Source organism: Calypte anna, chromosome 13, assembly GCF_003957555.1.
Source record: "Calypte anna isolate BGI_N300 chromosome 13, bCalAnn1_v1.p, whole genome shotgun sequence".
Classification (NCBI taxonomy): Eukaryota; Metazoa; Chordata; class Aves; order Apodiformes; family Trochilidae; genus Calypte; species Calypte anna.
The window spans coordinates 10,717,341-10,744,470 of record NC_044259.1 but is presented as its reverse complement, the minus strand read 5'-3'; the positions used below and the strand labels follow the sequence as shown (position 1 = coordinate 10,744,470).

Below are 27,130 nucleotides of genomic sequence, written 5' to 3'. Positions count from 1 at the left end.
CATCTCCTGTCTGCAGGACTCTGATACAAGGAGGAGAGAGTTTCTGCCTCAGTCTTGCCTAAAGCCTTCTTGGGCAAGAAAAAAATTCCATAAGCTTGCATTTAATATATTATCTGAAATACAGATACTAGGAAATGTATCTGTATATAAGACCCCAACTCTATACCAGCCAATAAAAGAATATTAAGTGCATTGTTGAGCTAGGACTAAAGGCCTGCTTTATGGGTTTGAAAGTTTTACACCAGCTTTTTGTAATAGTAGCTTTAAGGGAAACTGTTCTCAGTCTTTGTCACCACATAAAAGAACCCAAATCATCACAAAAAGCATAGTGAAAATCTGACCTAGATGTCCAGAGTGTGTAACTCTGATCCAACATGTTTTGGTAAATGATGCAAAGGTCCCTTTTACTCTCTGTCCAGAATGAGCAACCTCTGCATATTGAAAAAGTTGCTGTTAAACTGACATTATTTAGTCTCTAGGGCACATTAAATTAGTTTTGTTTTCTGTGTTGTTTTTTTTTTTAAACTTGTGCTTTTTTTCTAAATCCACCTATGACAAAAGGAAGCTGCTCTTATTTTTAGACATCAGCTGCATTTATTTTTAGGCAGCACCTGCTTTAAAAAGCAACCAGTCCTAATGTCAAGGCAGATGGGATGGTAATGTCTAAATAAAAAAATAAAATAAACTAAATAATTAAAAAAAAAAAAAAAAAAAAAAAAAAAGCTCAGCTACCTGGAGAAGGAATAAATCCCTTCCCTCTGAACACTTCCCCCGGGAAGAACGTGATGCCCGTGCTGCACTCCCCAGGGCCATTGCAGACTGCCCTGACCCTACAGTGTGAGCCTGGGCACTCCGGTGTCACCCCAAAGCAGGGGTGTGAGGTGAGCGGGGTCTCTCGTGGTGCTGTGACAGACTGTGATGACGCCACGTGTGTGATGTCACTGTGCTGCGGTGCCCTGAGGGCTCCTTCTCCGTGGGAGGCGTTTACTTCGCAGAACACTTCCTCGATGGCTGGAGCAGGGCAGCTGTGAGGAACCGGCTGCCCCGCCCGGTACCGGGGCTTGGTGCCACCGCACCTCATGCCGAACCGCGGCTGTGAGGTGACGTCATAAATCTGGTGACAGGTTGACGTGTGCTGATGACGTCACGCCAGGGGTCGAGGGGGGCTGCTCCCGGATTGGCCTGAACTTCCCTGCCTCACCGCAGTCCTTTACCACCCCCTTATATAGCGGCCAGTAGGTCCCGCCTCCGGAGCCCGATTGGCTGATGGTTGGAGGCAGAGGGCTGTGATTGGGCCGAGCGGCTGTCTGTCAACGCGCTCAGCCCTGGCGCGGCCTGTGTGGAGCACCGGGAGGCCATTGTGGCTGGGGCAGCTCTGCGCGCCGCAGGAGGAGGCGGCTCCGGCCCTGGCCCCGTCCCGCCAGCGCCGCGCCCCGTCCCGCCGCAGCCCGACCGAGGGAGGAGACGGTGAGAGAGGCCGCCGTGAGGGGGGCCCGGCGAGCCGCAGGTGGAGTGGGGCGAGTTCCCTCCCGGTCGCGGTGCTGGCCCTGAGGCGACCGGAGTCCCCGGCTTCTCCCGCCGGCCCCGCCCGCCTAAGCGCGGGCAGAGCCGGGGTTGTCCCGGTGCCGCTGTCCCGAGCGCGGAGGAGCGGGAGGGAGGCGGGGAGAGCGATGCGGGAGGCGGGGGCCCCCTTCCTGCTCCGCGCCTGTCCTGTGGGGCTGCCCTGGCCGAGCCCCCCGCCCTTCCCTGTGCCGCAGTGCCGGCCCCGGCCCGTTCCGCTGCGGCGAGCGCTGCCACTTCTCCGCCTTCTCCCCGCTCGCTTCGTGCCCGCGGTGCCGCCCCGTTGGTGCTGCCGTGAGCGGCCGGGCGGGCGATTGGTGTCCCCTGGGAGCCACTTTGTCCTGAGCGGGTGTCGGGGATGGCGGCCGAGCCCAGGAACGGGCCCGTGTGCCCCTCCCCGTGCACGGAGGGCGAACCGGAGCTTGGTCCGGAGCCGAAGCAATTTGTCGGGAAAAGTTTTAGGAGAGATGCAAGAAGTGCTCTTGCTCGGTTATACGGGTCTTGCATAATTTTACAACAGCGTAATTGGTTACAGCACACACACACCTGAACTTTTTGCCTCTTCCCACCAGCTGCCCGGTGAGGTACATCCAGGGCTTGTCAGCAGTCTGTTTGACGGCTGAATGATGCTGTAACGGGTGGCTGGTAAAATCTATATTCCATCATAGTTAGGGTTGCTTAAAGAAAAAAACTTTTCGAAGAGCTAAATAGATAAAGAGTATCTCTGAACTCTGCTCTAACCCACTGGCATTACTCGGCTGCTGCTTTGCTACACTTACCTTTTGTAAGGGAGTATTCAAAGGCTGTGAGTGGAGGGGTAGGAAGTAACTCGCAGTGGTTTTGTAGTTGAACTGATACCTGTTGATACATATTGCTGTAAAGATCTAAAAAAACCCAAACACAGCACTGTTAGATGGTAGCCTTTGGAAGGGCACACCTGAAATGCCTTTGCAAGGGTGAAGAGGAGAATGAGATTTTCTTCACGGAGTTTCCAGATCTTTTCATAAATATATATGTGTATGTTCACTGACTAGTCATGCTGTCAGCTGTAGGATTTTAGCTTGAGTCAATAAAAAGTCAAGCTCAGTTTCTTGGTGTTTGTACACTTCCTTGTCAGTAATAGCATTTCTGTAACCTAAACAACTCTGACAATGTGTTCTCAGCTGCTTCAATTTGTTTCAGAAGCTTTTGCCTTGAAGATATCCAGAGGGCAGATCTGCTTAATAATAAGTTGACATTTTAAAAAATGCCTTTTAGGAAAGTGATTGTTTAATACAGGATAGTGCAGTTGCTTTCAACTTCTAAAAATTTTAGTGGAATTCCATACAACAGTTCCTAAGAATACTGGTAGTAGGTTTGGTCTGTTTATTATTTTTCATGTCTTTTTTTGAACTACAGGTTGAAAACCACTTCTGTCAGTTTTCCTGCATGTGATTTGTTCAGTAAGCTTTGTGATTCTTATCCCAATTGTACAAACAAGTTACATTAAAAAAAACAAGCAAAACCACAACCCACACTCTCTATTTAGATGCATCTTGTGGATATTCTAAAATAAAAAGCATCTTGAAATGTTAATTCACTAACATGCTATTATCAGTAAGAATTACGTGTGCTGACCATACTGTGACTTTCTTTTGCTGCTGGTTCTGTTTGCTGCAGCCAGGAAGCCATAAATGAAATCTTAAATTGAGAACTGGATATAATGCTGGCTTCCAAAAAATTCCTGTACAGGAGTAAAGTGGTGAACGTTAGCTGGAGTGATTAATCAAATAATTTCACATAGGAGAGTAACAGTTTAGGATTAAGAAACTTCTTTTCCAGATACACTTTTTCTTTGAGGAGTGGAAAATGTGGTGGTTTTTTTAAGTATCTTGCCACCAAAGCAGATTTTCTGTCTGGAGTCCTTTGAACAGCTACAGTCACATGGCACTTAATTTCATATTAATGTCTGTATCTGAAATAATGTCTGTCCTGGTGCATCTAAGCAGCTTACAGCCCAAGTGAAGATGAGGGTTCAGCTTCTGGACAGGCAGGGTGCTTCACACGGTGAATTGCAGAGGATGTCAGAATACATAAAGCTTGTGTGTTGTGCTGCCTAATTCCCTCTTTGGGTCTTGTCTAAAGAGCTTATCCTGATCTCTAGATGATTTTTTTTAAGGATGGCTTTGTGCAGAGAAGTTTCCTTAAAGGGAAAGTTTGTCTAGTTCAGTGTAACTTCCTTCTCCCCTCCTACAGTGTCAGTATTACAGAAAAGTGTTTTATTAGCAGGTATAGGATAGTTCTTTTATAAATAACATGTCTTTAACTTGGTACCCTGCATATGCAAAATTATTAAATTTTAGGGTTTGTTCTGTAAGCCCTTTTCAGATTTAGGATCTTGACCTTCCAGCCAATACCTTCTAATGAAGACTCACTGGAAACACCCTGGCTGCTTAGGGTCTGTTAACTGAAAGATTTGATACTTATGAGCCTGTAGCTTTGAGTAATAAAAAGGGTCAGAAGTAAGAAGAGTGACATTTTTCCTTGGATGTAGTAGGAAAAGTTGGGAGTGCCTGTTAAGGCAGCATTTTGGTCTCACATCAGTGTGAGCTGATAGTGGAGCTGCATCTGACTGTTCCTAAAAATACTGTACAGGAGATGTAATTCTCTTTCTGCCCTTTACTGTGGCAGGGGCAGGAGGTTGGGAACTCCCATTTTCCTTTTGCTGAGCCTTTCTCCTCTGCTTTTTTTCTGAAGCTTCTAGGAGGAAGCAAATAAACTTATTGTCTAAATTGCTGCCAGGGATGACCAAATTGAGTATCTACTTTTTAGAATGTTACTTAGATTTTGAGAAATTAGAAAGCTAAAAGGACTCCATACATTTCTTGATAGTCCCTTAAGACTAACCATTACCAGTTCAGATTAAACAAAATCTTTATTAGGATTTATAGGTCTTCCACTTGTTTTCTTGCTGATTTCTTGGGTTTAACCTTCTGGCTTAAGCCATAGAAAAGATGCTGCTCTCTCTTCTATGCACTCAGGAAGAGAGAGGCCCAAATTCTAGTCCTTGAAGCAACCAGAATCTATTTGTGTGACTGGATGCACTGGGGCTTTTTCTGTTTTGTCTTGGCTCAGAAATATTGTGTAGGCCAGTGAGAGAGAGAGACTTGCAGCTCTTTCTTTTGCTCCTGTTTCAAGGAGCTGTGCAATTTACTCTTGAGCTCTAATGACACTGTCTGTCATAGTGACTGTGGAAATAAAAATGAGATAATTTGTTGGAGACTTCTTCAGTAATTACTGAAGGTAATTTGCTTGTAAGGTTTGGAAGCAGGATGAAGGCCCAGGAAAACCAGAGGTCTGTACTCTTTCTCATTACTGTAGCACTTTAGAACTGAAGGGGTTGAGTCCATTACCTTGCTCCTCAATGTGATTAGCTACCTCTAATTAATTCTTTACAGATGGGTATAACTTATTCTCTATTATGGCATGAAAGCCTCCTTCAGACTAGCACAAACCTCTTAATTCTTGTAGGACTGTTCCTACACTAACTGATAACACAGGATGTTTTGTTTAAAATGGGAGAGTTGGTTGCCATAGGATGGATCAGGGAAGGGTTGCCTGGCAGAAGTGAGGAGGCAGAGCCCTGGTTCAGCTGTTGAACTCATTTTATTTGCAATTAATTTTTTTTTCTCTAATTAATACAGTCTTAGCAGAGTAGTCATTCTAAGGGAATAAACTAGAGTTACACTGGGGTGTTCCCGTTTCTTTATACAGTTGTTTACTGAGCTGCTTTTTGTTTTGGTGATTGGAATAGGAGTATGCATTTACTTAAAGCTTTGAAGTCTGTAATTATATGCTGTCTGTCTGCAAGTATTTTTCATTAGCAGTGGTAATACATGAAGTTGAAAGAATCCTTATTTAATGATATGCTATTGAAAAATTCATGTGTATTAAATATGTATAGTGTATTTTCCATCTTGTCTGACTAAAATGAGTGAAAGATTGAACATTTGTTTTCTTTCTTTTTTCTTTAAGATCTTGAAAACTTTACCAGGTCCTTCAGAGAGAAAACTACATGACACTACACCATGAGTGACAGTAAATGTGACAGTCAGTTTTACAGTGTTCAAGTTGCAGACTCAACATTCACTGTACTGAAACGTTACCAGCAATTGAAGCCCATAGGCTCAGGGGCACAGGGCATTGTTTGGTGAGTAATATCTACTTTATTTAAATATATAAAGCTATAGGTAAAGAAATTAAGTGTATTCCTGGTAGAGGTGCCAGAATGTAAAAATACTGATCATAATTTCTCTCCTGTGCTACAGGATTCTGGAGTAAATAAATTCTACGCCTGCTTGCTATAGTTCAAGTTCATGTACAAACCTATTTTTTGTTCTGTGTTAGGAGAAAGTTAATATATGGATAACTGCATAAATTAAAATGGTCAACAGATTGTCTTCTCATTAACCACTTTATTTCTGTTTCTAGTTCTCCCATTCCCCATGTAGTGGTGACATTGCAGTGTAAGGTACAACAGTGTGATGGTGAGAGATTCTGGGTTTTACTCATTCCTTCATCATGGCCCCATTTCTTCCCCCCCTTCTATTCCCCATCACTCCTGTCCATTTCTAGGAGCCATCAATGCAGTGCCTTGCCATTAAGTGGCAGGATGAGGCAAATCAGTGTCATTGTCACTCCATGGATTAACCAGAAAGGGATGCTGTGTAAGGGCTGCGCTGGCCAGCTCTTCCTTGGTGTCACCTCAGCTGTGTGCCCAGCCTCAGGACGTGAGAGCTGTTAGGCTGATCCTGAACCTTAGTCTCTTGTGTGGCACCACACCTCTGGGCCAGCTAAAGGTAAACACTTTCAAATGTTTTTCAGACTGCAGCAATTTTTCAGACACAACTTAGTGCCCACCCATATTTTGTTGGACAAAACTTACTGGGTAACAGCAGAAATGTGTATTTGATATGATTTTACAGTTCCATACCCAGGGGGGCAGACAGAGACCTCTCTAGTATCAGACTTAGTCATGACACATGGTGGGCAGTTCCTGCATTAAATCCAGTCTGTGCTTTCTCTTCATCTATAAATTTTTCAGGATGATATTGATGACTCCCATTCTGAACAACTCTCATTGTGAGCAACTCCTTCTGCAGCACCTGCCCATCTATCTTTGTCTTTTTCGTAACCATAATAAGTAATACATGCAGGAAAAGAGTGCATTTTTGTGAAAATAGGCCTTTATTTTAAAATTCTTTAGATACCCCAGCTGCCCTGCTAGTAGGTGAAAAATAAGCAAGACCATATTTTGTTCTTTAGTGACTTGAGAGATGAGTACATAGGAATATTAGGTTTTGGTTAGAAGTGTTTGGGTAATATTTACCATAGTGCTCATTTTCCAAGTGTAAATATTATTAAAGTTGTGCTTGTTCTAGATGGCGTGCAGAAATTTTGGGTGGTTTTAAGTGTTCATTCATTAAAAGCAGTGCCTTCCTGAACTGTATGACTTAAAGTAGGTATGTGCTTCAAAATGATATTAGGGTAGTGTTTAAGGTCAGCCTTTTGGGAGGAAGTAGAAATCATCTGATTTCTTGACTTATTTTGAGAAATTGGTATTGTTTCTGCTTAGCTTTTTCTTTCACATTAAAATGTAGGAAAATAAGTATTTTTAAAAATATACAATTGGCAAAAATGATAAATGAAAGCTCCAAAAAGATGAAAAGTAACTCAGTTTTTATGTGGAAGGTATTTAGCTCTCACTAAAAATAGGCTAGGAGAGAAATTGGATTTACCTTTTGTATTTATATATTAAATGCACTTTTAAACTTGATTTTTTCAATTCTTTGTTCCAACAAATTGTTGTGTTTGAAGTCTTACAATCTATTTAAGACTGAATAATCACACAGAATTATTCTTTTGAATTAATTTTTGTCATTGACTTCCTGACATCTTTCTTCCTTACTTTCTTTCTGAATTGTTCTAAATAAGGTATCAGCTGAAGAAACAGTTGGGATAAATTTGCTGCTATTTGCAAAATCTTGTTTAGCCAATGGGTGAAAATGTAGTGAAGTTGGAACTGGCAAAGCAAATGTCTGTAGAAGTAGCATATTGCAGTTCAAAACCAAGGTCATTTGCCTGTAGAAAAGAAGTGATTTCCTACTATAATTTAGGTCATAATGTTTTGCTATAATTTCATTCTGCTGGTAGTCAAGGTGATAAACTCTGGCAAATCTGCTTTTTAAATATCTGTTAATAACTGAAACAGTTACCATGTTGAAAAAATCTATTTGAATTCAAATGAGCTGGGATGGGGAAAGAAATTTAACACAAATAACATCAAGTATTTTAATTTTTTTCGTTTGAAAAGCTGTGGTATTTAGAAGTGTAGTCTTGACAGTAATAGAGATTATCTTCTGGTTCATTTTTTCTTGGTAAATTAAAAAAATGCACGGTTGCACAATTTTTAACTTTTTTTTTTCTTTTGTTTTACTAGTCTGATTTTAATCTTTCCCCTTTGACTGAGTAGGTAACAGGCAGCTCAAGGGTTTTGTATATTGCTTGGTTTTTTGACCTCCCATGTCAGTCACTCCCAGGTAGATGAGCAAAGAAAGAAGTTCAGGTGGAGTTCTACGTGCTCAGGCTGAGCCTTGTCACAGACCTGATTTGTCTAATCACAAAGGGGAAGTTCCTCTAAACTTGGTTCTTTTGTCTTGGCCTCTGATTGACTTGAACAGCTAATTCATGCAGACCCTGTTAGTTGCTGGTAATTATACCTGTTCCTGGGTGTAGTTCTTCATTAACATATGCAAAACTTTCACATTTACATATAGTGTCTTCTAGATGAAGTGAATACTGAAACATCAGTGCTTTCATGTCTGGAAGGGAAAGAATTTCTCCAGTTGCTTTTCTCCCAGTTTATTTGTTTTGCACAGGCCATAAAGGATTTAAATCTGAAAGCAATTTTATCATCGAATAATGGCTGACATATTTCACAGAATTAAGTTGAAATAAACACTACCAAGCTTTTTGTGCAGGTGGCTCATTGATTCAAATTTGGGTCATGCCTCCACAGCTCATCTCATGGATATGTGGTGCTTCATGGAGGCATTGATTTGGTGTGACTTGGTGTTTATAAACTTCATAGAACAGTTTGAGTATTGTTGTTACCACAGAGTTAGTAAGAGTACTATAGTATGATGGTCCTTTAAGGTCTGGTGTTGTACATATCTTGGTGAGACAGGGAAGAAACTCACAGAGAGTTTAAATCTACTTGGAAAAATATGAGGATTTTTTTCTACCCTTTGAAAGTAACATTAAATAGAAGGAGAGCAATGTGGGAGTCTGTATTTTAAACTGGAGCTATTTGAAGATTTAGGTTCTTGAGTAGTTTGTGGTATGAATTCACATATTTGACCAAGTAGTCTGTGTTAAAAATGAAGTGTATTCCCACTTTAATCCTGGATATACAGGTAATTTAACTTCAGATTCTTACAGCTATTAAAGCAAGTTTACACCTGTACCTCAAACTCCAGAGAGAAGGAGCAAGCACAACTGAAAAACTAATGGTCAAAACTTATAGATAAAACTAGTGGTTATGTTTACATTTGAACTCTTGTATTGGCCTTGCAATCTGAATTTTCCATATTTCTCAATTTTATTTTTTTTCTAAAACCAGATGATGAATGAATTTTTCTGCCAGGCACAATTGTTTATAGCTGTAAACTCTCCATGTACTGGAGGGTATTGGTGCCTGCAGAACAGCTCACAGAAATGTTTGTGACTCTCCTTTAGCAAACTGTCGTTCTCTTGCAAGTACTGAATGATTGTTAGCTAGCAACAGTGTCCAAAAATACTCCAAAAGTACAGATTAGGCAACTGAAATGCTTCTTGATTTTAAATAAGCTTAAAATATTTTTAGATCTTGCAATTTTGAACATGAGTCTTGAGTCAGCAGGTTCAGTATTAAGACAGAATTTTGATGAGTATCAGTGGCTTCTGTGTAACCTATTTGTATGTATTAAGGAATACATAAATTTGAAAGAATGTTTGTTTTCTAAATGAAAAGTAGATGAAGTTAATATAAACAGCTTAGAGGCTATGTTTTGTCTCAATCTTGATTTCTTTTCTCACTCCATTCTCCCTTTTGCTCCCTCCTCTCCCTCAGACAGACTTCAACTTAAATTGTTTGTCTTTGAAAACTTCTAGTGCTGCCTTTGATACAGTCCTTGGAATAAATGTTGCTGTGAAGAAGCTGAGTCGTCCTTTTCAGAACCAAACCCATGCCAAAAGGGCTTACAGAGAGCTTGTTCTGCTCAAGTGTGTCAATCACAAAAATGTAAGTTTGGCTTTATATTTATCTCCCTCATTACTCTAAGTTGTCAAAAAAGCTCGGGATTTGCTCTCTTACTTGATTTTGGTAGTAAAATTCATGGAAAAAGACTGGGAAGATGTACTGTAGGTAATGTAGTTCTCCACAAGGGATGGTTTGGTTCTGCTATGAGTTGTTTGGTGCCAGGAGCTGTGTTACTGGTGTAGGTTTGCCATCAGTGTCAGCTCTCTAGAGCTGGCCCTCCTGTAAAGGATTTACCCTTTTCAAGTTGTACTACAGCAAAGCCTGCTTGGCACTGGGTTTGTTTGTGGGTTTGGCTCTTGTAACTGCACTGTAGTTAAATCTCCTGAGCTCAGACAAGGTTTTTATTAAGTACAGGGTTCAACTGCTGGGGTCTGAAGGGGTGCAGCACTGTCTAACAATTTATTGGTAAACAGAAGTGGAACAGTATTGACAATACATGCATATTTTGATATCTTTGAACCTTCTAAAATAACAAGCCTTTATGTCAAGTACAAGGATGTAAGATTTATGTGACTGTTACATTCTGCTACTGATGGGAACTGGAAACGTTCCTGATCACTGAAGTTGTGCACTCTGGTTTAAAACTTCCTGTAGTCAATTAGCCCTCTAGGACTGAGTCCTAAGTAAGCTTTTAGTGAAGTCAAGAAGTAGCAGAGTAAGAGCAAGGTGGTTATTAAGGATGGCAGTACATAACTATAGAAGTTCCTCTGGAAATTCTGTATCATAATCTAAGTCTAATAGAATGGTGTGGGGCATCTCTGTGTACATGTTGTTGGACAGCCTTTGTTAAAATTCATTGAAAAACATGATTTAAAAGAAGATATTAATGGATTAAAAAAATGGGATCTCCCTCACAGGGGAGGGAGATAAAAGTTGTCATATAACTTTAATAGCAGAAGGTGGGTTTGTTCTTTCTTGGTTCCTGTGACATACATGCTGCAGTCTTGAACTATTCCTTAATGGGCAAGTTTTTAGCACACATGAATTCAGTGAAGCCAAGTAACATTCATATTGTGTATATAGTAGCAGTGTGCATTTGATTTCCAGTAGTAGTGTCTGAAGTAGTGGATTTTCTTGGGAATTGGAGAGGAATTTTATTCTAATATTTATTTTTATTTTATAGATAATTAGTTTATTAAATGTATTTACACCACAGAAGTCACTAGAAGAATTTCAGGATGTGTAAGTACTAGATTTCTATTTTAATTTTCCTATGAAATACTGGTGTAAGCCCTGGAGCTGTGTTGCTAGTGTCCTACTGACTTTACACTTTGAAAAAAAAAAAAAAAAAGGCTATCTAAAAGCTGAATTTAGCCTTTAATTAATCTTTATATCTAGATTTCTTTAAGAAAGACCAAGGAAGCTGCTTCACTACATGCATAAGACAAGTGGGAAATGAAATTTCAAAAAATGTTGTGTAGCTTTCCTTCATCTGTCATACTTAGCTGGCTGCATATGTGTCTGGTTTGTGTGCATTCTCCTTTAGCTGAATGGATCATTTTGGGTTAACAACTTGGCCTGGGTAACCTGATACCATTTTTTGGTCATACCAGTTACAGCAGCACAATAGTATTTCTGGCCTTAATTAAGAAATGAATACATTTCTTTTTTATCTAATCTATGTCATTTTGTGTAGAGAAGTTTCATGGTGAATTAGTTGGTATTTATGTGTTCCAGTGAAATGCTGTAATGTTTTGTGAATGGGCTTCTTGGGTAAATGGGGAAGTTTGTGTGTCTGAGATGGGTAAACAAATAATATTTTAACTTGAAAATTATTTATTCCTTCTTGTTTCTTACTGTGCTATTCTTCATTAGCTTTATTTTTTTTTCATTGAAATACAGTGAAGGGAACCATTATTTTCTAATACATTACAATATCTGCAATTCCCACATCAGATTTAGTCAGTCTTAGTTTTTCATGCTGCATAAACTCAGAATTAGTCTTCTGCTTATATTATTACTGTTTATAAAACTACTGGCATTCAGATCTCTTGGTGGACTGTTGAACAATTAATTTTTAATAGTAAGATTATTTCAACAGCTATTTTAAAACTTCAATAGTGCATTGCTTGTTTTTTTTTTCTAATTGTAAGTAGTTGTCTTTTATAAAACATCTCTCATGCCATGCTTAAAACTGGTATGAAAAGTAATACTTGAGTTTTCTTAATGCTTTCTTTCTTGTGCTTTAGATATTTGGTTATGGAGCTGATGGATGCAAATTTATGCCAGGTTATTCATATGGAATTGGATCATGAAAGAATGTCTTACCTTCTGTACCAGATGCTATGTGGTATCAAACATCTCCACTCAGCTGGTATCATCCACAGAGTAGGTAGTATTAGATCATTGACAATACTCTTTATGAACATGGATGTTCTTGTGAAACAGGGGGGACTGTAGTGGGTTGTTATTTCCTAAGATTATTATTAAAGCTGAAGATTGTTTCTAATTCAAAGATAAAGACTACATTGTAAGTAGATCTTGAGTCAGGTTAGCTCTGTGAATTTCATTAATGCTGAACTGATCAAAAGATAAAACATGATAATCTGGGGATCTTTCAAATTACTAAAGAATGACTCTTAGAAATGTAATATTTACCTCTTAGATATTTCTATCCTTGGAGATATTAAAAAGCCATCTGGATGTGGTCTTGAACCAGAGTAAATTCAGCAGTCTTCTGCAGAAGAACCTTGTTTTACTAAAACATGTGAACTATTTGCATGTCCCTGTGTCCTTTAAGAAAAGGAAGTTCTGTACCTGAGAACACTGTTTGTGTGGTTGAAATTAAGTCAAACACAAGCAGAATTAAAGGTATTAGTACATGTGTGATGTACAGTTTACTTCTGATACTTTGTGAATAAAACCTAAATATTCTAGTTTTCCCTAACTGTAGATTCCTTTGGGTATGATAATGACTGTTTCCATTCTCCTAGAATAATTTATTTTTCTCCTCAGTCACTGGGTTGCTTTGTATTTTCAATACATCTTAATTCTGTGAAATCTGCTAATCACTCTAACCCAGATGTTTTATTAGTCATTAACAAATACACTTATTATTAATGATTTGTGTGTTGGGGTGCTCCTTTACCTATCTTGACTAATTCATAATGTTGTCTTTAGCATCTATGCCCCAATAATGACAATATTTGGAACAGTCTTCTTCACCATTTAGCTATTTGTGTCCAAAATGGGTCCACTTAATGTATTAAAGGAAGCAGATACATGTATACATTGTGCACATGTATAGACCTGTATGTGACTGAGCACTGTCAGTGCAGAACTGAGTAAATTAAGACTCTGCAGACAACTTTGATTCTGGCTTTCCCTGATTTTTTGAGTACTTTGTTTTGCAATATTTAACTTGTCTCTAGTCTGTATATAAATAAGCAGATATATCAGAAAAGGAATGTGCAGTTGTTACTGAATTTAATCAGTGGCAAGTACTGACGGTGGAGGGTTTCTTACTCTGTATGTTGATCCATCCTTAACTGAAGTAATTTCTTGTTAGGATTTGAAACCCAGCAACATAGTAGTAAAATCAGATTGTACACTCAAAATCCTTGATTTTGGACTGGCAAGAACAGCATGTACTAACTTCATGATGACTCCCTATGTGGTGACACGGTATTACAGAGCACCAGAAGTTATCCTTGGAATGGGATATAAAGAGAATGGTAAGTTGCTGGAGTAGCAATTTAGATCTTTTTTCTAAAGTGTATCTATCTCAGAAAATAATGGCTTCACAAGGGAGGAAGAGGTTTTTTCCCCTGCCATGGCTGTTGTTAAGGTATATTAATCATGGTACTGGAAATAACAACAATTACACTGTAAAAATTTTGAAGAATAGAACAGTTTTCTGCTCTGTGTGCCTATCCTAGTTATATACGCTGCTCCCTCTCCCCTGCAACTGTTTTATCTTTTTATTTGTTGTCATTTTGTCTTGTTGCCATTTTTTTTTTATTCTACAAAAAACTTTTGACACACTTAGGCCGGATGATTTTTAAAAAAACCCAAACAAACCACAGCCATGAACATGTAAACAATAAAACCTTTTATCAGTGTCATTTTATCCTGAAACATCTTCTTTCAACAGTCTATCTGCTTTTACATCTCTGACTATTGAAATCTCATTCAGATCCTTATCATAAACCATGCCTTGTACTCTCATAAATCTGCATAGCACTCAAAGAGTCTGGGTGTTTTATTATTAAAAACAACACAGCTATAGTGTATTGAATGTTCAGCCAACAAACTGTTGGCAAGGAAATTGTCCTAGACTTGAATTATTGAGGGTTTTACGCTCTGATTTTTACCCTGCCTCCTCTGGAATTCTGTACTAGTGTGTCTTTTTGCTTTATCCCAGGGACTTGGGCATGCCATGCATTTTGTATAAATGTAACTTTGGCTTTACAAAGCAAGGGACTTGCAGGACCTTGCTGGGCCAAAGAGAATGAAAAAACCCCTTTGATTATAGTACAAGGCAGCTTGTACAGCAAGTGCTGACGTGGATCAGAACTTGAGTAGAAGCTGTTCTGGATGGGACAAAAAGTAAATTATCTGCAGGAGTGTAGGAGTGTGAGCATACAAATACATAATGGTGGTATTTAAAAAAACCTCTTTAATCTTTTGTCCTTGTTGCACCTAACATATGATAGTGGATATCTGGTCTGTTGGGTGCATTATGGCAGAAATGGTCCTCCATAAAGTCCTGTTCCCAGGAAGAGATTGTATCCTTCATGGTCTTTCAGAAATATAAACACCAGTCATGTTTTGGAAAATGCTGATAAGAAAATTTAGCAAGAGTCAGTTGGTGTTGATTGAAAATTCATGTTAGTAGTTTGGTTTTCCACATTGTTGTGTTTTCTGTAGACGCTAAATGTTTTTGTTTGTTTTCCTCACTTTTGTTCATGATACTTCATAATTTGATCATTTCATTTTTACTTTCAGTTGATATCTGGTCAGTTGGTTGCATCATGGGAGAATTGGTGAAAGGTTGTGTGATATTCCAAGGCACTGATCGTATCCTTCCCTAGTCATCCTTGAATCCCATTCCACTTCCAACAGAAACACAATTATTATGATCTGTATAAATATAAAAGCATTAAAAAATACTTTCAGTGATAAGGTTTGATAGATCTACTGGACTATTTGAAATTAATGCCATTAGCTAAATTGTTGAGCTTCCAATTTTATTTCCTTGGCAGACAATATTTAATGTAATTTGTACTGGTTTAACCCATAGAATTTATATTAAGAGCTTCAGTTTCTGTAGCTTAAAAAAAGGTTACTGCTAGGTTTTAAAAAAGAAATAGCAGGGAATGTATTTTCTTACCCTTGGTCTCTGTGGATAACTGTTACAAGCAAAGTTACAAAGTTACTTTTTACTATGCATGGATTTTGCTTACAATTTGTTTTGAACAGTAGACTCATTTTTTTATTGTACAGTTTTTTGAGTTTCAGATTTTTTTCTTGCTTATTAGCATTTTCTGGATAGCAGTGTCCTAACTGTAAGCACACTGCATGAGAAATATTTGGGTTTTTTCTTGCTGTTACTTATTATGAAAAAGAAAATTTCTTTTTGAGTTTTTCTTCATTCTATGGATTTTTTTATTTTGGACTTGCTTTTTCTGTAAGATTGTTATTCCTCCATTCTTCCCTCTAATATTTTTGACCCAGATTTGTCATGATAAAATTCTGCCTTCTTGTGCAGTAGTAATTGTAGGAGATATTTCTGTATTAAGAACAGACCCCTCATGTATATGTTTTCATGCCTTAGTGATTGTAAATCTCAATAATACATCACTGGATCACAACTCTGCACTGCATTAAGTGAACATCAGTGATAATTTAATAAAGTAAATATTCTTTGAATATTTTTATGTAATTCAAAATATTTCCCTAGAAACAAAATTTAAAACATTTGACTCATCAGTTCCAAATATAAAAATTGGAGCAAAACCAATTCATCCTTTACAAATAGTATCTTCCAAAGTAGTAGTAGTATTCTAGGTCTAGACATTCAAAACTAATCAGTAAATAAATAGAATCCAGAATTTAATTAAACCCCAATTGCCAGTTATGGCTACAGCTCATAAGAAACTGTCTGTGATCCAAGAAGAAATTATAAATGAAGAGAATATAGTATTTTTGCTTGTTACAAAGGAAAAGTTGAGCTCACCACTAAAACAATCAAATTATGTGTTCATAGATACCTATGTATCTTACAGAGGAGGACTTTCAATTTAAATGGAAGACTTCATGACACTAAACTTCAGCAGTCAATCATGCATTATTTAATAAAACAAATTATTAATTCTTTGTTTTCCTCCTTTCTTTGTTTCTATACTTATTGTTTGACCTTTTGAGGCCTTCAGACCAACCTAACACAATTCTTCATGTATGTTATGTGTCTTTCACCTGCATGTTAGCATGGGCTATTTTCTTTTATTCATTAATTAATGAAGGAAATTTTGTCTGGACTATGTTGAGTGTGCAAGTTATGACTTGTGGTTCTCTGGAGGTCACTGAAGCTCCACCAGTCTAGGTTTCAAGGAGTCTGATCCCTGGTATTTTACCAAAGCTCACATCTGTGCTTACAGGGGCTTTTGCCTCTTGCAAATCTTGCTAGTTAATCTTGCCTTTGCTATCTTGCAGTTATCTTTCCTGTGTATCTTTAGCTGTTTTGGGGGTTGGAACTTTTCCTAACTGATAGATGCTTCAGTCAGATTGTTGCTTTCTTTTACTACCAGCTACAGGATTGTTTTGAGAATGTGGCTTATGAGGCAGACTGGTGTGCAGGGTCATGAAGTTTCCATTCTTGTGGGGGTCTATTTTGAGGGGTGTTTTGGTTTGTTTTTTTTTTACCTTTAAAATGTTGTAGTATTCAGGGATTTAGAGCAGGGAACCAAGTTCAGCATGTTGCCTAATGACATGCCCTTGACTTGTCTTTTAGGAAGCCTACTGCTAGGTTCAGTAGTTTGTATTTTCCCATATGGTCAAAGGGGGTTGCTGGGATATTGGGAGCAATGCTCTGGCTGGACTTGAGATGCTCCTGACTGGTTCTGTGGAGGATGAACTGGGTCTTACAGTTACTGGCACTGGAAAGGAGAACCATGGAAAAAACAAGGAAGACAGATAACTAAAATGAAGCAAGGGAAAGCCAAACAGCATCTGAGTGGTTTTTATGCTCTTTCTGCCAAGGTGGTGAAGGAAACAAATTGACTGAATGATGCAAAAAGTGTGATTCATTCTTCCTTGGTAAAAATCATGCTTTATTGTGGTTGTCATAAGGACTCTTGTTTTCAACTTCTCCCAGAGGAGTTCTGGTCAGAGAAGCTGAGGTTACAGGAACAGGAAGGGTAGTTTTGTCTACATGTTGCAAGGGTGTTCACTTTGCACACTCTGCACACTTCACATTAAAATTAAGATTTTCTTCTTGTTCAGTTTATGGTAACAGGCTTAGCTTATTTCAAATCCAGTACTTTTGGGGGTATTTTTTTTTCATTTTGCTTTTTTCATAGGTTTTTTTTTCCCCAATTTTTACTGCTAAAGTGGGGTAGGTCATTAAGGTTTTCTGCCCTTCCCCCTGTGTCTGAGACCACGATAGACTGGGCTTTCATTTGATGAGCTGACTAACCAGAGTGTTGTCACTTAATGAAAAAACATCTTGAATCTAGATTGGTGGAGATCTTGCAGAAATCAGTTTCCCAGTTTGGAACAAAATTTCCTGATGTTTGTTTAATTTTATTTGTATGTGCTTTGTTTTAGCATGAGAGTTAACGATACTGACTTCTTAATTTTCATTTGAGTCTAGTTTTCCTATTGGAATATATTCAGTAAGCAAATACAGTTTTCAATCTTTCTATCAGATGCCTAAATTCTTAGCATGAAGCAGTGACTGTGCATATATTCCTGGTATTTTTGGCTCACTAACTGAAATAAAAAAAAAACTCAGTGTTTTTTAAATGCATCTTAATTCAAAGTGCAGGAAATTTGTTGTTTTGTTACAAAATCTGTCTGAGAATGGATGGGTTGGAGTGCTAGGTTATGAATTTTTGCAAGGTCCATGGTGAGGAGCTGTTGGAGTTGCAGTTTTTTTATCAGAAAGATTGTAAAGTGTAAATCTGAGTAAACTTAAATATCAGAAATACCACTCCAGTGTCTTCTCAGTGTGATAAATGAGCTTTTTTTATCCATTCTAGACTTGTTCAGAGCAGACTCTGGCATCCCTATAACAAGTGTCCCTGTGTTCTAGGGGAAGTGTCTTCACTTGAAAAGAGCCAGAAGGGACAGTCCAGAAGAAACAAGAGGCACAACTTCAAATTGTAGCTTGTAAATGCAGTTCCTATAAAGTATTTAAATTCATAGTTTAAGAACAAAGTAGACTTTGATACAGTTGAAGAAAAGAACCTGTTAAAAACCTACAGGAATCTGGATTCATTGTTCAGAACTCCTTTGAATCTTTTCCTAAAGTTGGAAATTAAACGAACAAAAAATCAAACCCCAAAAAAGAAAACACAAAAAACCAAAACAAAAACACCCAACCATCCAACCAGTCCCCCAGAAAATCCTACAACCCAAGCCCTAGTTTCCTTAGGAGACCAGCACAGAATTCTTTACTTTGAATGGGATGTGTTTGTGCTTTGTTTTTTCATGTATTTTTCCCTACCTTCAAGAATCTTCGATGTAGGTGGTGTGATGTTCTAATCCAGAAGATTCAGCAGCAGTTTTTCTTTTCTGTTGTTTTAGAATTGCTAAATAAAGCCTCTTTTGGAGCTGAAAAAAGTATTGTTTTCAGTACTAGCCAATAGATAACAATTGGCAAAAGATCCTTAAGCACAAAGCTTTGTGCAGCACTTCTAGCCTGTCCTTAAGATTGAAAAATCTGAGTCTTATTGTTGTGTCACTGTAGTGTTTTTGCATGGCAGCTCAGAATACTGTTGATGTTAGAATGAAGTTCATATTTGTGTCCTTTGTTCAAGTTTTCATTAACTTTTCAGATTTCTGTAAGTGAAATCTTTGTAATAGTGCAGACTTCAAATTCTCCAGCTGATTTTCCTAAAGATATGGTGCAGATATTGATCAGTGGAATAAAGTTATTGAACAACTAGGAACACCATCAGCAGAGTTCATGAAGAAACTACAGCCTACAGTGAGGAATTATGTAGAAAACAGGCCAAAATATCCTGGTATTAAGTTTGAAGAACTCTTTCCAGACTGGATATTTCCATCAGAATCAGATCGGGACAAGTTAAAAAGTAAGGCGAGTTTTTTATCATTTTCTAGAAAAGATTTTAATTTAAACTGTCTGCAGCACACTTAATTTAAAAAAAAACTAATATAAATTGGTTATTGCAATAGATGTCAGCATTAGAAGCTGATTACTTTCTCTTTCTTTCCTTTATGACATCTGAGATCTTCATAGAAGTCATTAAATACAGAACTACTTTCCTAGTATTCTGTTTAATTCTCTTATTTTATTGCATTGAATAATGTCTATTGCTTAAGTGATCTCTCCAGTGTTCTCTTATGGAAGTTATTTGCAATTATATTTTTCTGGCTGATACATGTTTATAATTAATTTTGGCAATACTTTGACAACAGATAATTAGTATTAAAATTTAAAATTTATCTTACTGTACCCTATAGATGGTAAAAAAAAAGGGGTTATAAAATAATTAGTTATAGCCTATTTAATTATTAAAATGATTGTTTAGACCGAAGAGAAATGTCATTGAAATGCCATTTATTGCCATGTCAGTTACCATGCAGGAACACCTTTAAAAGGAAAACTGGTTTGATATTAGAGAAATCAGATTGTAACTGTACCAATGTGTATTTTTTTGAAGTTTAATAAAAATGTTTGATGTGTTTTATGGTCAGTAGTTAGTGCCAAATAAACTGTGATCCATGTGACAGCAGAAGTGTTCAAGTTGGTTGGTGTCAGCTGCAGGGTTTATGTTTTGGGTAAAATATCTTTTACAGTAAAGGATTGTGACCTCATTTAAAAAAAAAATAACAGCATGGGAAGGTTTGCATCTTTAGGCTTGTTCTGACAGGGCAGGGTAATGCTTCTCTGGACATGACAAGATGTGGAGCTTTGGTACAACACAGCTGATTTTACATCTGTACACAGTGAGGTTTACCTGACTCTATAGGATTAATAGTTCCTTGTGTCACACCAATAAATGGAACTTATTAAAAGGTTTATACTTCAGAAAATGGTTGCAGTGTCTGTCATCTGTTTCCTTGTGTTTCTTTGCTGTATCAGGCATTAAACTACATTTCTTTTTCATGTGTGTTCTTTTCATTTTTATTTTCTAGCCAGTCAAGCTAGAGATTTATTATCAAAAATGCTTGTAGTAGATCCAGACAAGCGAATTTCTGTAGATGAAGCCTTACGTCATCCTTATATTACTGTCTGGTATGATCCTGCTGAAGCAGAAGCTGTAAGTTTGCATTTAAATTTAATTTTAAGATAAGAGTTAGATAATGTTAGAAGAGTGCAATAAGTTTCAATCAACAGCATGTTTTGAACTCATTCTTTGGCTAACAAAAGTCACAGATAAAGCCTTTAGATAACATTAGGGGCAGAATTTCCTGAAGAACAGCTGCTGAAGTGAAATTAATAGTTTGAAATGTATTTTTGGTAGCTCCTTTTACATTATGGGAAGAGTTGCCTCAGTTCTGGTAATCTAGGGCTTTTTGAAAAGGTCACTTCTTCTAAGGCCCCATGAAGCTTTATTTTAAGTTTAATTTTAGTTGGTGCTTTAAAGCATCTTTGCAGTGAGAAGAAAGATTTTTTTTTTTTTTTTTTTTTTTTTTTTAAAGCAGATTCTGGAGTTGTAAAATGAATAGTATTTTGAGGTACAGTGTGCAAAAGATAAAGGAAATAAAATGCTAAAAAAATAGTGATTTTTCAATTTCTTTTTTTTTTTAACTTGTGATCAGTAGTTTTTTTTGTTTGTAGCCCCCACCTCAGATCTATGATGCACAATTAGAAGAAAGAGAGCATGCAATTGAAGAATGGAAAGGTAAAAAGTGAGCATGACAAACTGTATTTATTGTAATAACTTCTAGTATTAATGTGTGGCCAGCAATACATGTGTGCTGGATTGTGTACCTGATTGGAACCTGCTGTTGCAATTAAGAAAAGAAATCAATAACCTTTGCACATACATAAATGGCATGCAAGTCTGTGATCTTACAGCATTTTCTTGTGTCTTTTCTCCTGTTGTTCCTCCCACCCTTCTCTCTTAAGAATTAATATACAAAGAAGTAATGGATTGGGAAGAAAGGAGCAAGAATGGTGTGGTAAAAGATCAGCCCTCAGGTTAGTCATTGTTTCAGTAGTTCTTCTGTAAGTGTGATACGTGGTGCTGGTCTGTGGCACCTGTGAGTGAAGAAATCTTGCTTAATAATCCAGGTGGGCAAAAATTTGGGTGTTCCAAGATTCTGATGAGCCTTTGGAGGTCCCTGTGCAGCAGTTGTTATGAAGTCCTTTGTGTGTCCCAACACCCTGAGCTGCTTTCTCATGGAAGGGCTCAGTCATCAAATGAAATAATCAATACCATGTTATATCAGCTGTTGCACAGATGTCTTTTATGCTGAATTCTGTGGCTCTGCATGAGTGAATCCCTTTCATGCAGGGTTAAATAGTGTTAGGGCTTCTTGTTTTAGAACAGTTAATAATGCACAGTATTTATGCCCATGATTGAATCCTTGGTGTTTGCTGCTGTTGTCTTGTACTGTCTTTTGTTAACTCTATTAGGTTTCTTGATACTCAGGTCTCTCTTCACATCATATATTGCCTTTTTTTTTTCTTCCTTCTCAGCGAGGGAGAAAAATAGAAATAATTTTATGTTTGCCTTTTTTCCTAAGGATTTCTGTGAGCAAAGCGATGCTCAGAGCCTAGAACTGTGGTTATTTGTACTTGCAATATTGTCTTGCCTCAGATTTTATTATGTTTGGTTTACTTAGCACAGATGCAGCAGTGAATAGCAACACCAGTCCTTCCCAGTCATCATCTATCAATGACATTTCATCCATGTCAACAGAACAAACATTGGCCTCAGACACAGACAGCAGCCTCGATGCCTTGACAGGACCCCTTGAAGGATGTCGATGATCAGCCAGGATTGCAGACTTGACTTTGTTAAAGAACTCTTGCTTCCATTGGCCCCAAATTGCTTGTAAGTTAATGGAACCAAGTAGAAAAACTCCATGTTCTGCATGTTCTGCTAAAGTAATGCCTGTTTTTTTTAACTGGGTTGTTATGAAATTGCCTGCTTAATGTTGTAGAATGAAAGTAAATCAATGTCTGAAGAACAAAAAAAAAAATAATAATTTAAATTTAGGCACTTGTTGTGGGCTTTTCTTTTTTTCAGCCAATTTCAGGTGAGCAGTTATAATAGAGTTTTAGTCAATAACTCCTCTTAAGTGGTTCATGAATCTTCAGTCCCAACTGGCAGGCTTCTGTGACACAATGGTTGTTTACATTTTAGTACAGTATTGCTTGTTGGTAGGTTTATTGAATGTATAGTCTCTGTGAAGTATGTTTTCAGGTGTGACTGGCAGTTTGCATTATTTAAGGACTGGAGTGTTGTATGTAAGTGGGAACCCTCACAATGAACAGTCTCAGTACTATGTTTAAAGGGCAGTTATTCTTCCACATAGCACTTTCTTTTTAATTGAGCCCTTTCTGTCATCACGTCTAATGATTCTATCTTCTTGTAGAAGAGACAAAAGTGAAGTTTAAAGAATGTAGCCATTATTTTGTATTTCACCTCTGAGGAAATGTCTCTAACTTTCTCAGTTTTGTAAATGTGGGTGAATGGAAGATACAGTGGCTTCATTAAATCTTTACCTGTGAAGCAATGCCTGTATAGAAGAGAGTGTTAAAATGTTCAGTACTTTCTAGCTTGTGATACTGATCCTTTAACAAAATCAAACAGAAAAGGAAGTTGTATCTGTGGTGCTCTTCATTCACTGCAAACTGATAAAAGGACAGGTGAACTGGAGAGACTTGCAGCCTCAAAAAGAGCTGCATTAATGTTTTCCATTATTTTAATGGGTTGATTCTATCTAGCAAGTAATAAAGAAAAACAATGCAGTAGTTTTGAGTCACTTGTAAATTAAGTATTTAGGTAGTAGAAATTAATTCCCGCATGAAGAAAAACCCCTCTGTTTGTACTGGGGGAGGAGAACATAGGTAATACATATTTTCTTAACACAGCATCAGGTAAGAGGAGGAGATTATTTGCTGTTTCATGGCAGGCTTATCAATGCAGTTTTCAGAACCAGATAATGTAAATACTGCCTGGTCCATTGCTCCATATGTTGAATTAGAAAATGTTTGCAGCAGAGTAGGGTTTAAGTTGCATTATACCACACACTTGTGAACTTGTGCACACTCACTTGGGAGTGCACAGGTGAGAAATTTTGCTAAAGGATCTTGTGTGTGTGAAAGCAAACTATGTAAGTGTAGTAGAGATGTACAAGATGAGGTAAAACACCACTTTTTTAAAGGCACTATATTTAGTTGTTGATCCAGATATTCTTGACTTGAATATATAAATAGAACTTCTAAAACATACTGGCTCAGCCAAACTTGTACTCCTTTTTAATAGCTGAATTTGCTGTAGCAAATATATTAAGGTTATACTGTCCCAGAAGCTTCAAATGAATTAATGAAGTAGTTAATATGATGTTTGCTTCAGAACTATCACCTGGAATCTTGGATTTTTAAAATCCTGTTTAATGGAATTGCAGGATATTTGGGCTTGTTTTTTTTTTTTCTTGTTGCTCAGTTTTAAACCTACAAATAGGTTAATTTATCTTTTGATACTGACAGTCTATGTGAAATATTTTTAGTGCGTTTTTGTCACTGGAAAAAAACATTTTAAAATACCTGATTACCATAGAGCAGAACAGCACAGGTTGCTGTTCTTCTGCATTTTAATCTTTAAGATTACCGAAAGCACATAGTCAAAATGCACATTAGGATTCATCATGGAAGTAATCTACTGTGTTTAATTTTTCAAGACTTCTGTCTTCTTCAACTGAAGTTACAGTTCATTTTGACAGTTACTGCTTTAGAAGACTTAATGAAACAAAAACTTTTGTTTCATGGTTTGTTTGGTTTTTTTTTGAAATTCAGAGTTGCATTTTTCCTATTGGACTTGGGCTGCTCGAAACAAGGGCAGTTGGATCAGATGACCTCCAGGTCTCTTCCAACCTGTATTATTCTGTGATTCAAATTCTCTTAAAATGTTGTTTATTAACACAGCTGCCCTATCTTCAAGATATGACCTGGTATCTGATGTTCTTCTAGTACATACTGTTACTTTGAATACATGCTCTTGGAACAAAAACAGTCCCTGAGTTAATTTGTAAATCATATTCTAGGAAAAGCTGTCTCATATCTTATTTTTTTAATGTCTTCTTGCTGTGGCATCACAATGAAGCTTCAAAATTTTACAGAAATGTTGTTACTTCAGAGCATGCATGAAATGTCTGTGAATATTGTAGATTTTGATTCCAGTATCATTCAAAACCAAATTGCTAATATCCTGAATGAGAATCCATTTCCAAAGGCACATATAGAGATGATATTTCATAAAATGCATGCAGAATAGATGCATGCTTAGGTTCCCATGCTGTTTCAGTGTACACATATAGAGTATAAATCCACTGCATGCAGATTGTGTCCATATAGTTGTATTCCTGACTGCAGGTGAAGTTCAGTGCCATGTCTGTGAAGTGGTTGTCAATGCCAAAAAACCTCATTAGTGATGGAAACTGAAATGCACATGTAACTTGACAGGGGCTCAGAAGTTGAGAGAGTTTGGTGTGCAATATAATCACTTTTATTCCTAAGACTAAAATCATGTATGTAAAGTGATACAATTGACCATTTTTTTTTTGCACTTTGGCATTTATAAATATTTATATGTATTTAAAGGTAAAGAATATGTGAGTGTGTTTACACATATATATTAAAAAACCTGCTCAGTTTTGTAAACATGAATGTTACTTTTTCTTTATGGGAGACTTTGTATAGTGTTAACACTACTGCAGTATACATAAACAATTTATGAAATATGATTACAAAATAAGTGTTGATCAACATAGATACAATCTGTAATCTTAACTGCTCACCTGAAAATAGAGGGATCTATGGCTATCAATCAGATTATTGACCAGAAACATTATGTTCAATATATGAACTCTGAGTAGCTGAATGGCATTGCAGAAATGGAGTATGTTATAAACAGTTCATTTCATCTGTGCTTGCATCATTTTTCCTCAAAAGAACCAAATCTTAGAAAGAGAAGTTTGACATTTTGAAAGCTGGATAAGCTGCCTGTAAGCTTGCTTTGAGGAAATCCTGTGATACGACAAGTATAGGGTTGTTTTTATTGAAAAGATGGTAAATGAATGTCAAAATAAGGCTTTGTCTGCATGGATTATACAAAATAAAGTAGTCTAATGACTGGAAACTAGTGCTTGCAAACAGCCTTGGAAGTTTTATAATGTTTCCAGTAAGGGTTTTAATTTCTTGTCAAAATAATAAAAATAAACTCAACCTTGACTGGAAACTGACTAGTTGGTTGGTACATTTCAAAAACTTAGGAATCAGAGGGCTCTAAAGGTTTTCTTTGTCTTTTTTAAGTCCTAACAGAGTATGTGTGTTTACTCAAAATTAATTAAAAAACCAAAATAATTTCTTTATTTTTCTTAAAGGAAGGGCCTTAAATCGATTTCCTTTTTAGAACTGATTTTTATTTGGCTTGAAAATTATCATTTTATGAACGAAGTAGGGTTTAGACATTTAAAACACAGCTGATATACCAAGCCTCTAAGCACAGAGTGGACAACATTTCTTTTGGCAGAATTGCAGTCCTGTTGCTTGGTGTGGGCTGGAAGTTCCAGTGTGAAAGTGCAGACAAATCTTTTCCTGAACATGATGCTGGTCTGGAGTATGGTTTCAGTCTTGCAGCAAGACAGTTTGTGTAGAGCCTTTTGTTGGAATTGTCACGCTTAAAATGGAAGGAGTTGGAGTGTGGTGGGGGGTAAATGCTGAACAGCCTTTGTCTGTATATTCTACATCTGTCATATGGATTCTATCAGGGCTTGATGCTAAACTTAGTGATACCATACACTGGGAACCAAATTTTTTTCCTGGGATGTGTCTTGTGTAATTCCTGCTCAAAACAAACTGGTTTTGGTTCTGGGACACCTGCACCCAGATGCAGAATTTGTACTTGAGTTCCTATAGACTAATCTAATGATTTCTTTGCTTTTCCAGAGTGTTTTTAAGGATTTTTAAAACATGTGGAAAGATGACAGAAAAAGTGTCTTCTGACTCGTTATTTACATATGTTTTAACTTCTCTGTTACACCAGTGATACTGATGTTCTATCAGCTTGGAACAACTTACCAAAGCAGTTTTATTTTTTGCCTGCTCTGCATGCTAAAAATATCTGGAGCTAAACTAATGTGTTAAGCAAACCTCATTTTCTCATGTTCCCATTGGAGGAATTTGAAGAGATAACCATCATTTCTGTTTGTGTCCCCTAAAATCACTCTTTTATTTTTTGTAGGTAAAATTTTACTTGTTGCATTTCAATCCCATGGTCTTGCTTTGTGGTTATAAATTTACCTGGGTCCTCTATTTCAAACAGTTTAACATATAAAGTCCAGTGTAAAACTGAGCTGGTAAGATGCACTCTTCTGCAATTTGTTATTGAAAATATGGCAAATTATTTTGGTCCAAAAATTCAAAACAAATTAGAGAAAATACATTTAGCTGTTTAAGTTTTTATTCCTTGATGCTGCTGCTTTTTTTTTTTTTAAACAGGTGCTTGCAGTTTTGCACAAGAAAAATCAATTTTATTAATTGCTGGGTTTGAAGCACTTTTACTTCCCAGTACACCCAGTATATGGTGTAAAAAGGAATGACAGAAAAAAATTTTAAATTTGGGTTGCAATCTTTACTTATTTTGATATCCTTTAAATAGAAAACTGTTTTCAGAGATTTGAAATGAAAAATTGTTTTTATGGGCTGAAATTTAACACTTAGTAAGAGATCATCTGAGAAACATCTTGTACTCAAATGCTGGTAGGCTGTTAGCCAAGTGACTGCCTACCCATTTATTAGGTGAAGATACAACCGTGTTTGTTCCTGTAGCTAGGTCAGCTAGCTATGAGCTAGGATTCTTTTTTCTTAAA

The 27,130-nt window shown here is 37.2% G+C and overlaps 1 protein-coding gene across 4 annotated transcripts; it reads left to right on the top strand.

Annotated features, from left to right (window-relative positions):
* The first annotated feature begins 1,372 nt into the window (after positions 1–1,372).
* Positions 1,373–27,130, top strand: MAPK9 (mitogen-activated protein kinase 9). Of its 4 annotated transcripts, none has more exons than XM_030458837.1 (12): positions 1,373–1,467; positions 5,575–5,749; positions 9,751–9,880; positions 11,022–11,080; positions 12,088–12,226; positions 13,407–13,572; positions 14,846–14,917; positions 18,973–19,155; positions 20,222–20,346; positions 20,868–20,931; positions 21,159–21,230; positions 21,883–27,130. In XM_030458837.1, the coding sequence occupies exons 2-12, from the start codon at positions 5,628–5,630 to the stop codon at positions 22,023–22,025; spliced, it is 1,275 nt and encodes a 424-aa protein (XP_030314697.1). In that variant the 5' UTR covers positions 1,373–1,467; positions 5,575–5,627; the 3' UTR covers positions 22,026–27,130. The 4 variants fall into 4 exon arrangements, with proteins under 4 accessions (XP_030314697.1, XP_030314699.1, XP_030314698.1 ...); XM_030458839.1 differs by having other exon boundaries at positions 21,878–27,130; XM_030458838.1 differs by having other exon boundaries at positions 1,373–1,507.